This window comes from Atta colombica, unplaced genomic scaffold (assembly GCF_001594045.1).
Source record: "Atta colombica isolate Treedump-2 unplaced genomic scaffold, Acol1.0 scaffold38, whole genome shotgun sequence".
NCBI lineage: Eukaryota > Metazoa > Arthropoda > Insecta > Hymenoptera > Formicidae > Atta > Atta colombica.
In genome coordinates this window covers 2,834,568-2,846,398 of record NW_017259490.1, presented here as the reverse complement: position 1 = coordinate 2,846,398, position 11,831 = coordinate 2,834,568, and the positions used below count along the sequence as shown (strand labels likewise).

At 31.0% G+C, this 11,831-nt stretch overlaps 2 protein-coding genes across 2 annotated transcripts; one reads left to right on the top strand and one right to left on the bottom strand.

Moving 5' to 3' along the window:
• Nucleotides 1-1,503: 1,503 nt before the first annotated feature.
• On the bottom strand, nt 1,504-4,277 carry LOC108691015 (protein cornichon homolog 4). The gene is made up of 4 exons (XM_018198622.1): nt 3,919-4,277; nt 3,135-3,203; nt 2,206-2,459; nt 1,504-2,096 (listed from the first exon to the last, which is right to left on the bottom strand). The coding sequence occupies exons 1-4, from the start codon at nt 3,997-3,999 to the stop codon at nt 2,033-2,035; spliced, it is 468 nt and encodes a 155-aa protein (XP_018054111.1). The 5' UTR covers nt 4,000-4,277; the 3' UTR covers nt 1,504-2,032.
• A 1,327-nt stretch (nt 4,278-5,604) lies between these two features.
• Nucleotides 5,605-11,802, top strand: LOC108691013 (golgin subfamily B member 1-like). Its single transcript, XM_018198619.1, has 8 exons — nt 5,605-9,717; nt 9,796-10,088; nt 10,163-10,332; nt 10,425-10,579; nt 10,677-10,766; nt 10,846-10,908; nt 11,064-11,180; nt 11,268-11,802. The coding sequence occupies exons 1-8, from the start codon at nt 5,638-5,640 to the stop codon at nt 11,337-11,339; spliced, it is 5,040 nt and encodes a 1,679-aa protein (XP_018054108.1). The 5' UTR covers nt 5,605-5,637; the 3' UTR covers nt 11,340-11,802.
• The last annotated feature ends 29 nt before the right edge of the window (nt 11,803-11,831 follow it).

Genomic DNA, 11,831 nt, shown 5'->3' with positions numbered 1-11,831 from the left:
CGCACGCACGCACACACGCACACACACACACACACACACACACACACACACACACTGTGTGAGAAGCGACTGTCATTCTTCTTTCTTTTCTCTGCTTTTTAAATTACAATATGTGTTTCTATATTTAAAAAAGAAATCTCTTTCTTCACTTTCATCTTTTGGAATTTTTTCAATCTTTCCACCGTAAAAGGACATGATTATCATTATAGTATCGCTTTCTCGTGTCTCTTCCACTCTTCTCGCACAAAGTGATTGCGGCGAGAAGATACGAAAGGCTGTGTACGCGAGAAAGGCGGTGAAAGAGATTGATCAACGAGCGTTAACGAGGGCGCGAAGAGCGCCAAGAATTAACGACACTGGGGAGGATAGGGGTTGCGCGACTCTCTTCGATTATTATCCCCTCGGATACATACGCGCGGGGATCGATTTGCGGTTCTCCGTTCCGCAAATTCCGGAATCCCGCCGCGCGGAACCTCGTAGCGCATCGATTTTGCATTAGTTCCGAGCAATTTGCACGACGCAACGACATGGCGATGAGAATTAAATGAATTTCCGACAGCTCGGATGATAGACTCCGCCCGACCGAGGGTTCTAGATTTTTCGGAGAATACGAAATAAAAAAGGTCTTCGGAGAATACGAAATAAAAAAGGTCACGCGACACACACATGTAAATGTCTGTTTCTATCAAGTTGTTGTGTAGTTTAATTTTAAGTTCGGTTCAACAAGTAGCGTTTTCGATCGTAGCGTATTTAAAACGAACTGGGTTGAATTTAATGATGTTATATGTTCTATTATTGATAGAGAATATAACATCAACCAATGATAGAACATGCGATATCGACCTCCTACATCGATGCAAATCCATTATTAATCAAAAACGCTTTTCATTTTCTGATTTTAAGAAAAAAACGAAAATTAAGTTAAACCGAGATTAAAGTTAATCTACAATTGGAAACGGGCGTTAGTGTGCATTCCATTTCACGCATGATGTGCATGATGGATCATTTTACTCTTCATTAATATTCGGTGAACAAGAATAAAATGATACATCAAGCGTGAAACAGAACGCACTCCTACGCGACTATGTAGATTCCGCTTTGAATTCGATCTAAAAATAAGCGTGCCCTTCCATAATAAAGAGAGGATAGACTAATCACCTACACCGCACCCATTAAATCGATCCAATCTCATCCAACTGCCATTAAACTTAAGTCAACTTGACTTGACAAACATGTGAAATAGAACGGCAATGACAGTGACGACAATGAGGTCTCACGTTCCTGTGTATTCTCCTTTGTGTCTGCGATAGTGTCTCTTATTATGAACTTGGGATTCATTTCAACAACAGTTGACAAGAAAAATCGTGTGATATAACAAGAAATTGCAGATCGCGGCCCTCCTAAAAAATATTTGTTGCAGATTATCACATTTGAAGGAAACAAGGAGAAAAGGGAGACTTCAATGGTTGCATTCCCGTATTCGGATTAAGATATAATGAAATGTAATATTAAAATATTACGATTGTATTATTACTCTTAAACACGCAATCCCTATTATGATACAGACATTCACTCTTACATCGTTTACGACTAGAAACTTAAGATTGTTCGCATACGCAAATGAACGTGATAATACATTTGGTATTCGTTGATATCTATACAGTTCCCATTTATTTTATTAGGCCTTAGCGCGAATAATAGTTTTAGGCCTTGAAATCAAAAGTATTATCAAAAATATCAAGTAGACGAAAGAGTGAAAAATATTTATCAGAAATTGTTATCTTGAAATAAATTGGAACCAAAATGATAGCAGTTATTTGAAAGCAATACACGTATTCAGCTAAATATTTAAATAAAAATGATTCTTAAATAATGGGAAAAGCATTTCATAAATAACACTTATTGTTTAAAGAACGTGATGTGCTGTGTAAATATAGTGGAAGTAAAAAATTCTTATATCATTAGAATATAAGATAACGTAAACATAATATATATATAAAAAAGATTTTTTTTGCTTTAATTTTCTGTATGTTTACAAATCTATTATGTCGTCGTTTCTATTGATCGGGTCTCCCTTGAGTAACGCCACAATCATGCTAAAGAGGAAACAAGAATAAATATTTTCCATTTCTTACTCGCTATATATAAAAATATGTATCTTCCATATTTCTTTTATTATGTATAAATTGTATTTGTAATACTTACCAATAAAGATAAATGAAAAAGAATACAATGCAATATCCGAGATGAATCATACAATCACGCGTGTATCTTTTTAACTTGCTGCGATTGTGAATCTCTGTGGGATCATAAACTCCCATATTACCACTGGGAACGCTAAAGTACTCGTAAAACAACCAAATTGACATTGGTATGTTCATCAGCGTTAATATAAACTGTCCATGTATCAATAAAAGAAATACCACAAACGTATGTCCTATCAACTTTGGCAAAACTCCCTGCAAATGAAAATTAATGAATAATTTACATCACATTTATATACAGGATGTCCCGAAAGTTTTTGCCAATCGCTTTTATGTAGATAGAGTGAACTAAACTGAGTCGAAAAGTCCTACTATTTTGCAATTTTTGCAATAGTTAACAAGATATTAATTATTGAATTGCCAAATATTAGTCTTAACTAATTTTTTATTCAAATATTATCAACTTAAAAAAACTGCAAGAGACATTTATTTTCTTTTCATAGTTTTAAAAATTTTTTCAGAATTTTTTAATACCGTATTTTTTTATGTTAGTAAAAATAAAAAAATGCAGTACTAAAAAGTTGATAAAAAATTCCGAAAAAATTCTTAGAGTTCTATGAGAAGAAAATAAATAATTTTTATCTCTTGCAGTTTTTCTGTAAAATTGATAGTATTTGAATAAAAAATTATTCAAGACCAATATTTAATAATTTTTAATAATTAATATCTTGTTAACTATTGCGAAAATTGCAAAATAGTAGAGATCTTTTCAACTCAGTTTAGTCCGCTCTATCTATACACAAAAGATTGGCGAAAAATTTTTGGGACATCCTGTATGTGTGTGTGCGTGTCATGTCGTGTGCGTGTGTGTGTAAATATATATATATATATATATAAGATATGCTATATCTTATATGGCATATATCATACCATATTTAACTTGGAACAACATTCTTGTGCATTCAGATAATCACACTCAAGATCAGACAGCGTTATAATCTTTACACTTCAGTCAAGGAAAGTAATGATATTTAATAATGTCTAATAACAAATTCAATTATTTGCGTTACACAAGATTAGTGCAAAGCTTATACATGAAATTAGCAAAATTAAATATAAATATTTTAAATAACTAAATATCCAATAATGATATTGTCATATTATTTAACAGAATATACATGTACATATTATTTCATTGTTGATTGTCACTGCATTCAGATACTTTATATAAAACAGCATTTTATTTAACATACACTAATCTAGTAGTAACATAGTAAAAATACAATGTAATCGTAAAACACAATGAATCATTACTTCTTGTTTGTCAATATTAAACAAGAATGGAATGATTTATTTTTGTGCCAGTGTGTTACACTGACTGTGTTCCAATTTACTACCAGCATTGAAAATGCTACAGTTTACGTTACGTGCACTATACATTTTCAGTCAATTTTGCAGTCAATTCGCTGGTAGTCAATTTTGGAACCTAGCCACTGTGTCAGCTGTCTCTCGCTGGAAAACACCAAAGTTCTGATTCTTTCTTGCTTGTGCAGGCGGGAGGAAGATTTGAAATTGGCGCCATTGCATCGCTGCCAATTCCAAAATAACCTCTTATTGCGAAGAAAGTCTCATGCGTAGAAAGGCTATCGTTTCGTGAACCCAGCGTTGAAATTGTCAAAAGAGATGGAATGAACCTGGGTGACAAAAAGGATACATAATACACCAGAAGAAACAGCACACAGCCCGTGACAAATAGCGCGATTACGAACAGAAATGGATCCGCGATTAGGCTCATGACGCTGCTGCTTCTGCGTAAGAACGCTGCTAAATGCTGATCACATGAGATTCGCGGCTTCGATGCTTGATAAGTGCCTCCTCCGAATACTTGTCAGTATCCGTCAATATTTATATTCGTATTTGAATACTCGCTCGCCAGTTAAAGTTTAGTTTTGCTCACTTTTGCCGTAAACTTCCGGGATATCGCTTACAATTGTTGAAATGCACACTTCACAGGGTTGCCAATCGCCAACGGCGGCCAACGCTCAATCTCCTGCAATCTTCTACGATGTCACGGATGATGGTCCTTCGCCTTTCGCATTTATGCAAACTCCAATTAACTTTTACTGAATAAATTACACAAAGTTGATCAAATCTAGAATTCGTAATAATAAAAATACTAATCATTAGATTGCGAATTCCAATCGTTTTCGAAGAACAAATCGATCATTTATTATGAAAGATTCATTCAAGAATTCGCAGAAAGTGTGTGAAAATCCAACACTTGATCGGCTTAATGTATGTATGTATGTATGTACGATATTCTTAACGGAATAATTAATTTGATTTTTATCAATTTCAAACTGTTCTTATAATGTCAATCATACCAACATGCTGGTTTTAAGTTAGCCATTGGATTGCTGCGCATGCATGAAAAATCTGGAAATATTGACTCTAATTCTGTTGGCTACTCTGCAACATATCCGTTGTTCGAAAAATCAAACGAATTCTGTATATTATTTGCGTGTACAGTAACGGAAGTTTGTGTACTCCGTAATTCTCCAGCGATTTTAAACACGGTGATGCTTGACAGTTATGGAGTTATGGGAAAAAGTTATCTTAGAATGGGTGAGTAGTAATTTTATTTATAAGTGCCAAAAATTATACACATAAAGCGTCTCTGTAATCTTTCGTGTATTTACAATCGCACAAACGTTGAATTCTCAATTTCACAATGAATTTTTTCATACTTTTTTATTTGTATTCTTTGCAAATTTTTAATTTTAATTAAGTATTTAAAATATTTTATAATCCTAAAGTTTTAAGAACACTACAACTTTTTAATTATGTTTAATAGAGAGCTCAAGAAGAAATTTGTTTCATAGACAAATTTTTTAAATTTACAGATCAATTGTCTGGAAGTGCAGGACAAACCAGTGAAAAATATAATAGAATTGCAAGATGGAATATTTTATATCAATTTCCTAAAATTAATGTGAGTATTTTGCAACGCAAAACCTGTTATCTAAGCCTATTGTTATTCAATTTATTATATATTACAGAAAATGGAAGAAATTTCAGGATTTTAATCAAGAAGATATTATAAAATTTATAGAAGGCAAGTAAATTCTTATTTTTCATATTGCTTAGTTTCCTAACTGTATCATCTGCAAGTTCTTGAATTTGAAAAGTAAAAATTGAAGTTAGTAGGAATACAATACTATAAGTGAAATATAAATTCCATTTAATTTTTAAAATTTTAAGCGATATATATAAGTAGGAAAATTAAATTTTGTTATATTGTTTGTTTACAGAAGAATATCCTACTTTTAAAGTTAACAAAGATGATAACGAAGAACATATATACATTGCATCTTTGTTATTGTTACATTTGTGTCGAGTACTTTTTGCAATACATCAATCTCTGCAATACAACATGTGTGACAACTTGAGAAATGAAACACAAATTAGAGTTAAAGCCTTTCTTGAAAGTGTTCTACCTATTGGCAAAGATATTACCAAGGAAACTATGAAAGAAGTTATTATGGAGGTAGAGGATACATCAACATCTATGGATAATTGCAGAACACCGCGAACATCGCCCAGTAAGGATTTTTTGAATTCGCCTCTAACATATTCTGGACGTAGCAAAAAAATTTTGATTGAACGGGTTCGAGAATTGAGAGATTTGAAGTGTAGCTTGGCGATAGAACGATTTACTAATGCGGATTTACGGGATGACATATTAATGCAGCACAATAAAATAAAAAAGTTGCAGAAGAAGCTTGACGAAAAATCTGCAAAAATAAAGGAATTACGAGATGGATGGTTCAAGCCAAGCACTCCTCAACCATCTCGTATACAAGAAGATAATTCACAAGAGGATTATTACAAAAGATATATTAATGATATGGAAAATCAATTGAGTAAACAGCAGGATGAAATTAATAAAATGGAGACAGAGAAAGATGCTATGTCAAAGGAATTATGTTGCATGCGTAGAACATCTAAACATTACAAGGAAAGTTTTGCAAACTGCGAACGATCTTTGGAATCTTTAGCAAACAAAATTGAATTAAAGGATAGAGAACTGATAGAACTTAGAATGCATAATGAAGAATTACGCTCGCATATGAAAGAATTGAATAGAAATACTAATCCAGAACAAAGTTTTGAGGTTGAAGATCTATCATGTCCTGCCACTAGATCATTGAACACTAGCGAAGTTTTAAGTACTGTAATCGATATCCAACTCCAGGAAGCCAAAGAAGAATCTGCTATATTACATGCTCAAGTTGATTCTTTAAAAGGAAGATACGATCTTCTTACGAAGGATTATAGAACTGCAATAGAATCCAATAGAGATTTGCAAGAAAAGGTAAAGTCGCTAGATAAAGTGCAAGCAGAATTAAATAATGTGCAGAAGGAATTGGATGTATCAAATGCAGCTGTTGCAAGTTTACAAGTAGAAAAAGTCTCTCTTGTTACTCAAACTGAAGATTTGAAAAATTTACTTTCATTTAGAGAGAAAAAATTATCTGAAACAGAACAATCGAATGTTGCACTGAGTACAGAATTGGAAAATTTGAAACTAGACATGAAGAATTTGAATGAATTATTTGAAAATGAAAAGACAAATTCCTCATATTTGAGCATTACTTTAGAACAAACAAAATCACAGATAACAGAACATCTTGCATGCATTCATAAGCTTACCGATGAAAGAGATTCGTACAAATCTTCCATCGAAAATTGTAACAAAAAATTAAGAGATATTTTACATTGTGATAATCAACAATTTGTAGAGATTAAAACTGATAATTTAAATAATTCGACGCTTAATGACCTTACAAAATGTATTGAAACAATGTTACATAACTGCAATATAATGCGCGTTTCATATGAAAGTGATATCAAAAAATTAAAAACAACAATAGATGAAACAAATACAAATTTATGTAAGCAACAATTAATCATTACAGCTTTAGAAGAACAAAATAAGCAGAATCTTGTGGAACTAGCTAATATCGAGGAAGAGAAGAAGCAAAAGGATTTATTAGTAAGTGAACAAAAGCAAATTATTTTTACATATTCACAAGAAATTGAAGTTCTAAAAGAAATTAGAGAGGAGAAACTCGTTTTGGAACAAAATTTATATGAATTAACAAATAGAGAGTCACTGCTGAGACATGCTATGACACAATTAGAAGAGCTACAGAACATAAATAAAGATCTGAAATTATTAAAAAAAGAAACTGAGCAATACTCTGAAGAATACAAAAAATTTGTTAAACTAACATTTGAAAAATTGCAACATGAATATTACATGTTACATCATGATTATCATAAAGTACAACAAGAAAAGGAAAACTTAGAGTATAATTTCAACTGTAATAAGGAAGAATTATCAAAAATTCAAGCAATAAATACTACATTACAACAAAACTTATTAGAAAATAAAGAAAAAATAGATACTTTAGAAAATAAGGAAAGAAGTCTCTTCACTGAATTAAATGAATACAAACGCAATGTACAAGAATTAAGAGATATGAATCACACATTGGAAGAACTATACGCAGTGATGAAAACTGAAACAAATAATAAACTTGAAAGTCTCAAGTCGGATTGCGCTAAATTATTACTCGAGTTGAAAGATGCCACTGATAAGCTAAATTTATTACATCAAGAAAAGAGTGATACAATGACGCAAATAGGATTAAAAGAAGCTCAAATTAACAAGTTACTTTTAGATGTTTCAGCTTTAAAATCAGAAAAGAATGATTTAATGTATTCTCATAAAGAAACACTTGAAATGAAAGATAAAGAATTAGGAATGAAAGAAGAGGCCTTAGTGACATTACAAACTAAAATGGAAAAATTGAGCAGCGAAGCAAATATGACGGAAAAAAAGATGAAAGAGATAATTATTAATCTTCAAGAAGTAAGATCCAGTCAGGACGCTGTCTTAGCAACTCAAGAAGCAGCTCTGAAAGAAAAGTGTCAATACATAGAAGAGCTTCAAGAAAGATTTGATAATTCGAAGGATATCTTGAATAAAGAACTTGAAGAAACAAAATTATCATTACGTGAGTGTCAAATTAAATTCTTTGACTTAGAAAATCAACTTAATAACCAAAATAGGACAATAACAGAATTGCAAGACACGCTCAAAACAATAAATGTAGAACTTGAAACGAGTAAAGAGTATTGTAAGCATATAGATGCAAGTCAAGAAGAAATTATAAAATTATGCCAAGAATTGGAACATCCAACTAAAAATTTAAATTCTATGATTACGAAAACGTGCTCAGACTTTGATATACATGATGTATTGGAGTATGAATGCATTAATATAGAGAATAAGTATAAGTGTATTAATATAGACAATAATGCAAATATCTTAAATGTCATCAAGACGACTCTTGATGAATTACACAAATCTCAGAAAATTATCTCGCATTTATCATATGCAAATATAGAATTGAATGAAGTTTTATCGAAACAAAAAGTATTTGTAGAGAATAGTGTAAAAGACAAAGAAGAAGTTTGCAGTCTCAAAAATAAAATACGAGAATTAGAAATAATAGCACAGAAACGAAATAATTATATCAAGAACCTCATAAAAAATAAGGAATCTTTGCAGGAATCTTTGCAGAAAGTTTTTGCCACGCGCAATGATTTAGATACTATTTTAACATCAACTAAACAAAAATGGAATGAAATGCTGACAAAGTTTCAAAATATTTTTCATACTGAACATTCCATTTGCGACGAACTTAAACAGCTGCAAATTAAGAAGACAAATCTTGAAGATACATTGTTGAAGTGTCAAATTGATTATTCAGAGAACATCAAATCTCTTTCTGACATTTTATGGGAAAAGTTCTTGTGGACAGAACAAAAATTACATGATACTTATTTATGTTCAATACATGAGAAGGAATGTTTGGATATATTAACTAATGTAGAAGAAGATCAATTTTCTAATGAGAAAATAGTAATTAATATGGAGTTGGAAAAATATAAAACGCTGCAAATTGATGTAATAAAATCTGAAGAAGAGATAGAATCTTTCACTGCTTTAGCTACTTTTTACGATAACAGTTTAAAATCTGGCGAAATCAAAAGTCAAATAGAGATAGAAAAGAAATTACAAAATCAAATTAATCAGTTGACAAAGGAAAGGAAAGATCTAAAAACTAAAATGGACACAATGCGTTCAAGGAATATAAAATTAGAGAAAAATATCGATGATCTTAGAACGGAAATAAAGAAATTAAAATCGACGGAGTCAGCGCTGGTGGAGACAGCGTCGACGGAAGTTAACTTAACAATCTCTGAAGGATCTGAAGTGCAATCTCTAAAAGAAGAGTTAGAACATTTGAAAGAACAGAATCAACAGCTACATGAAAAAAAAAATGAGTCAAGCAAACTAGCAAAACAAAAATTTGACAGTCAGTTAAAAGAGATACATGCCAAATATGAACAAAAATTAGAAGATATCAAACAACAAATGGTAAGTAGAAAAATATCTATATTTTAAAATTTTAGGACTCATTCACGTAAATGTTACGTTTAAATGTTAAATTTACAGAAAACACTCTATGATGAGCAAATAACGAAGTCAAGTAAGGATCAAGAGAAGATTATGCAAGAAAAGTTACAAAATCAAATGGAAATAATGTGTCACAAACAGAGAGATGAACTTAACAGATACAAAGCACACGTTGGCGACTTAAGTTCACAACTTTGGAGTGTAGGAGAAAAACTCCTAATCGAGCAACAAGAGAAGGAAAATGCATTACAGCGTGTAAAAGTATTAGAAACTAATCTTAAAAAATTTCAAACGGACCAGCCAATAGCCACAATTTCGCGTAAGACTTGCAAGTACGCACAACTATTTCTTAGATAGGAAATATATTGTAAAAAAATTTGTCAGTTTAACGATTAATCTATTATAGAATGGAGAAACAAGAAATGTTACCTGAAAATATACAACAAGCACATAAAATAACAACGCTTATAACTGAAGAAACACTCGAAAGGAGGCACAGTATTAGAAGTATGCAAGCGATGGGTAGTGTATTTAAAACAGAGGACGAAGAGGAAGTCTTTGATAATGTTTATCTAAGTATATTTCGCACATTATAAATATTCCAATGTTGATAAAAAATTTAATTTAATTTTTCTATGGCATGCGTTAACTGATACTCTCTATTTCAGCTGATATGAAAAGAGGCAATTTTATGCCTATCACAGATATCAATCGTCTGTCCGTTTTACAAATGAGAAACTCTCTTTGCAAGCCTCATTTGAAATCTTCTTATCCAGCAGAAATGCAATTTCTTCCTCCAACTTTGACTGAAGAAGAGATTAAGGTAAGTTTCTTCTTAATGTATATCACATCTTTGGAATTCTTATTGAATATATTAAATATTTTATTAATCTCAAGTAATATATGTTCATGTTTTTTAGACGGGTTCTTCAGTAGAAGAAAATTTTAACGATAGTCTTAGCCAAAGTCTTCTCCCAGAACAGAAAGCCAGGAAAAAAGATAGATCTCAGGTAAGAATAATTGCCTTTTATGAAATCATCTCTTAAATATTTACTTTCAATATTTATTGATATCATATAAAATATATAGATATCATATAAAAAACCCGGTCCTCCAACACCAAGCAAAAATGGAGGAAAATTAGCATTGCAGGTATTTGCATCCTCGTGCTATTACTGTGCATATTCTTTGCACATAGCTATAAAAAAATCTGTTCAAGAATTCGCTAAAACTGAAAGAATAATTTTTTACGACGCTTTTATTATGCAATCGTATCATTAGAAAATTATTACTAAAAATTTCTGTAGGGTAATGAAGTAAGAAGCCCAAGTTCACGTATATTAAGAGAGCGAAATGTAGATAGAAGAACCACGACTACTCCTCATTCGCTGAAGAACATATTCTCGCTAAAACGACAAGATGAAGTAAGTATAAAAAATCAATGTAAAAAAATAAATATAAACAATTTTATATTAAGCGATATTAATGTGTTAAATATATTTTTTTAATAGAATGCAACCAGCACGCCAAAACGCAGACTCAGTAATCTTTTTCGCAAATCTCGTTTACAATCGGATCGCTGAATAAATATTGTAGCCATATGATTATGTATAAAAAATAACAATGTGTTAACATAACAACTAAGAGTTTTATAACTACAAATATTATATTCCCTTATTTTACATAATTTACATGACATCTGCATTATTTATTTAAATATTATGATGTCATATAAATTATATAAAATTAGTAGCTATAATAATTTTAGTCTATGACTATTCTTATTTTTTGTCATGTTAAATATATATTGGAAGAAGATTGAGAATTATTGTAACTTTTGCAATGATACATGTAATAATGTGTAAATAGATTTGTGGCACATAAATAATATTTTATAAATTTATATGAAACATTCAAGTGTACAAAGCATTATCACAAAATGTACAGGAAAAACAAGATATAATTATAAAAGTAGTCAAATTTACCATATGCTTCTACAATGCCTTCACAAATAAAACTATTAAATAAAGCTATTAAACAATTTTATCTATGTTGTATATTTATTTTAAAAAATT

Coding starts and splice junctions, on each gene's coding strand:
- LOC108691015 (XM_018198622.1), bottom strand. CDS start 3,999: ATGAGCCTAATCGCGGATCCATTTCTGTTCGTAATCGCGCTATTTGTC. Junction 2,460..3,134: donor GTTGTTCCAAGTTAAATATG/GTATGATATATG, acceptor TTTCATTTGCAG/GGAGTTTTGCCAAAGTTGAT. Junction 2,097..2,205: donor TTTTTCATTTATCTTTATTG/GTAAGTATTACA, acceptor TTTCCTCTTTAG/CATGATTGTGGCGTTACTCA.
- LOC108691013 (XM_018198619.1), top strand. CDS start 5,638: ATGTGTGACAACTTGAGAAATGAAACACAAATTAGAGTTAAAGCCTTT. Junction 9,718..9,795: donor AAGATATCAAACAACAAATG/GTAAGTAGAAAA, acceptor TTAAATTTACAG/AAAACACTCTATGATGAGCA. Junction 10,909..11,063: donor GAGGAAAATTAGCATTGCAG/GTATTTGCATCC, acceptor AAATTTCTGTAG/GGTAATGAAGTAAGAAGCCC.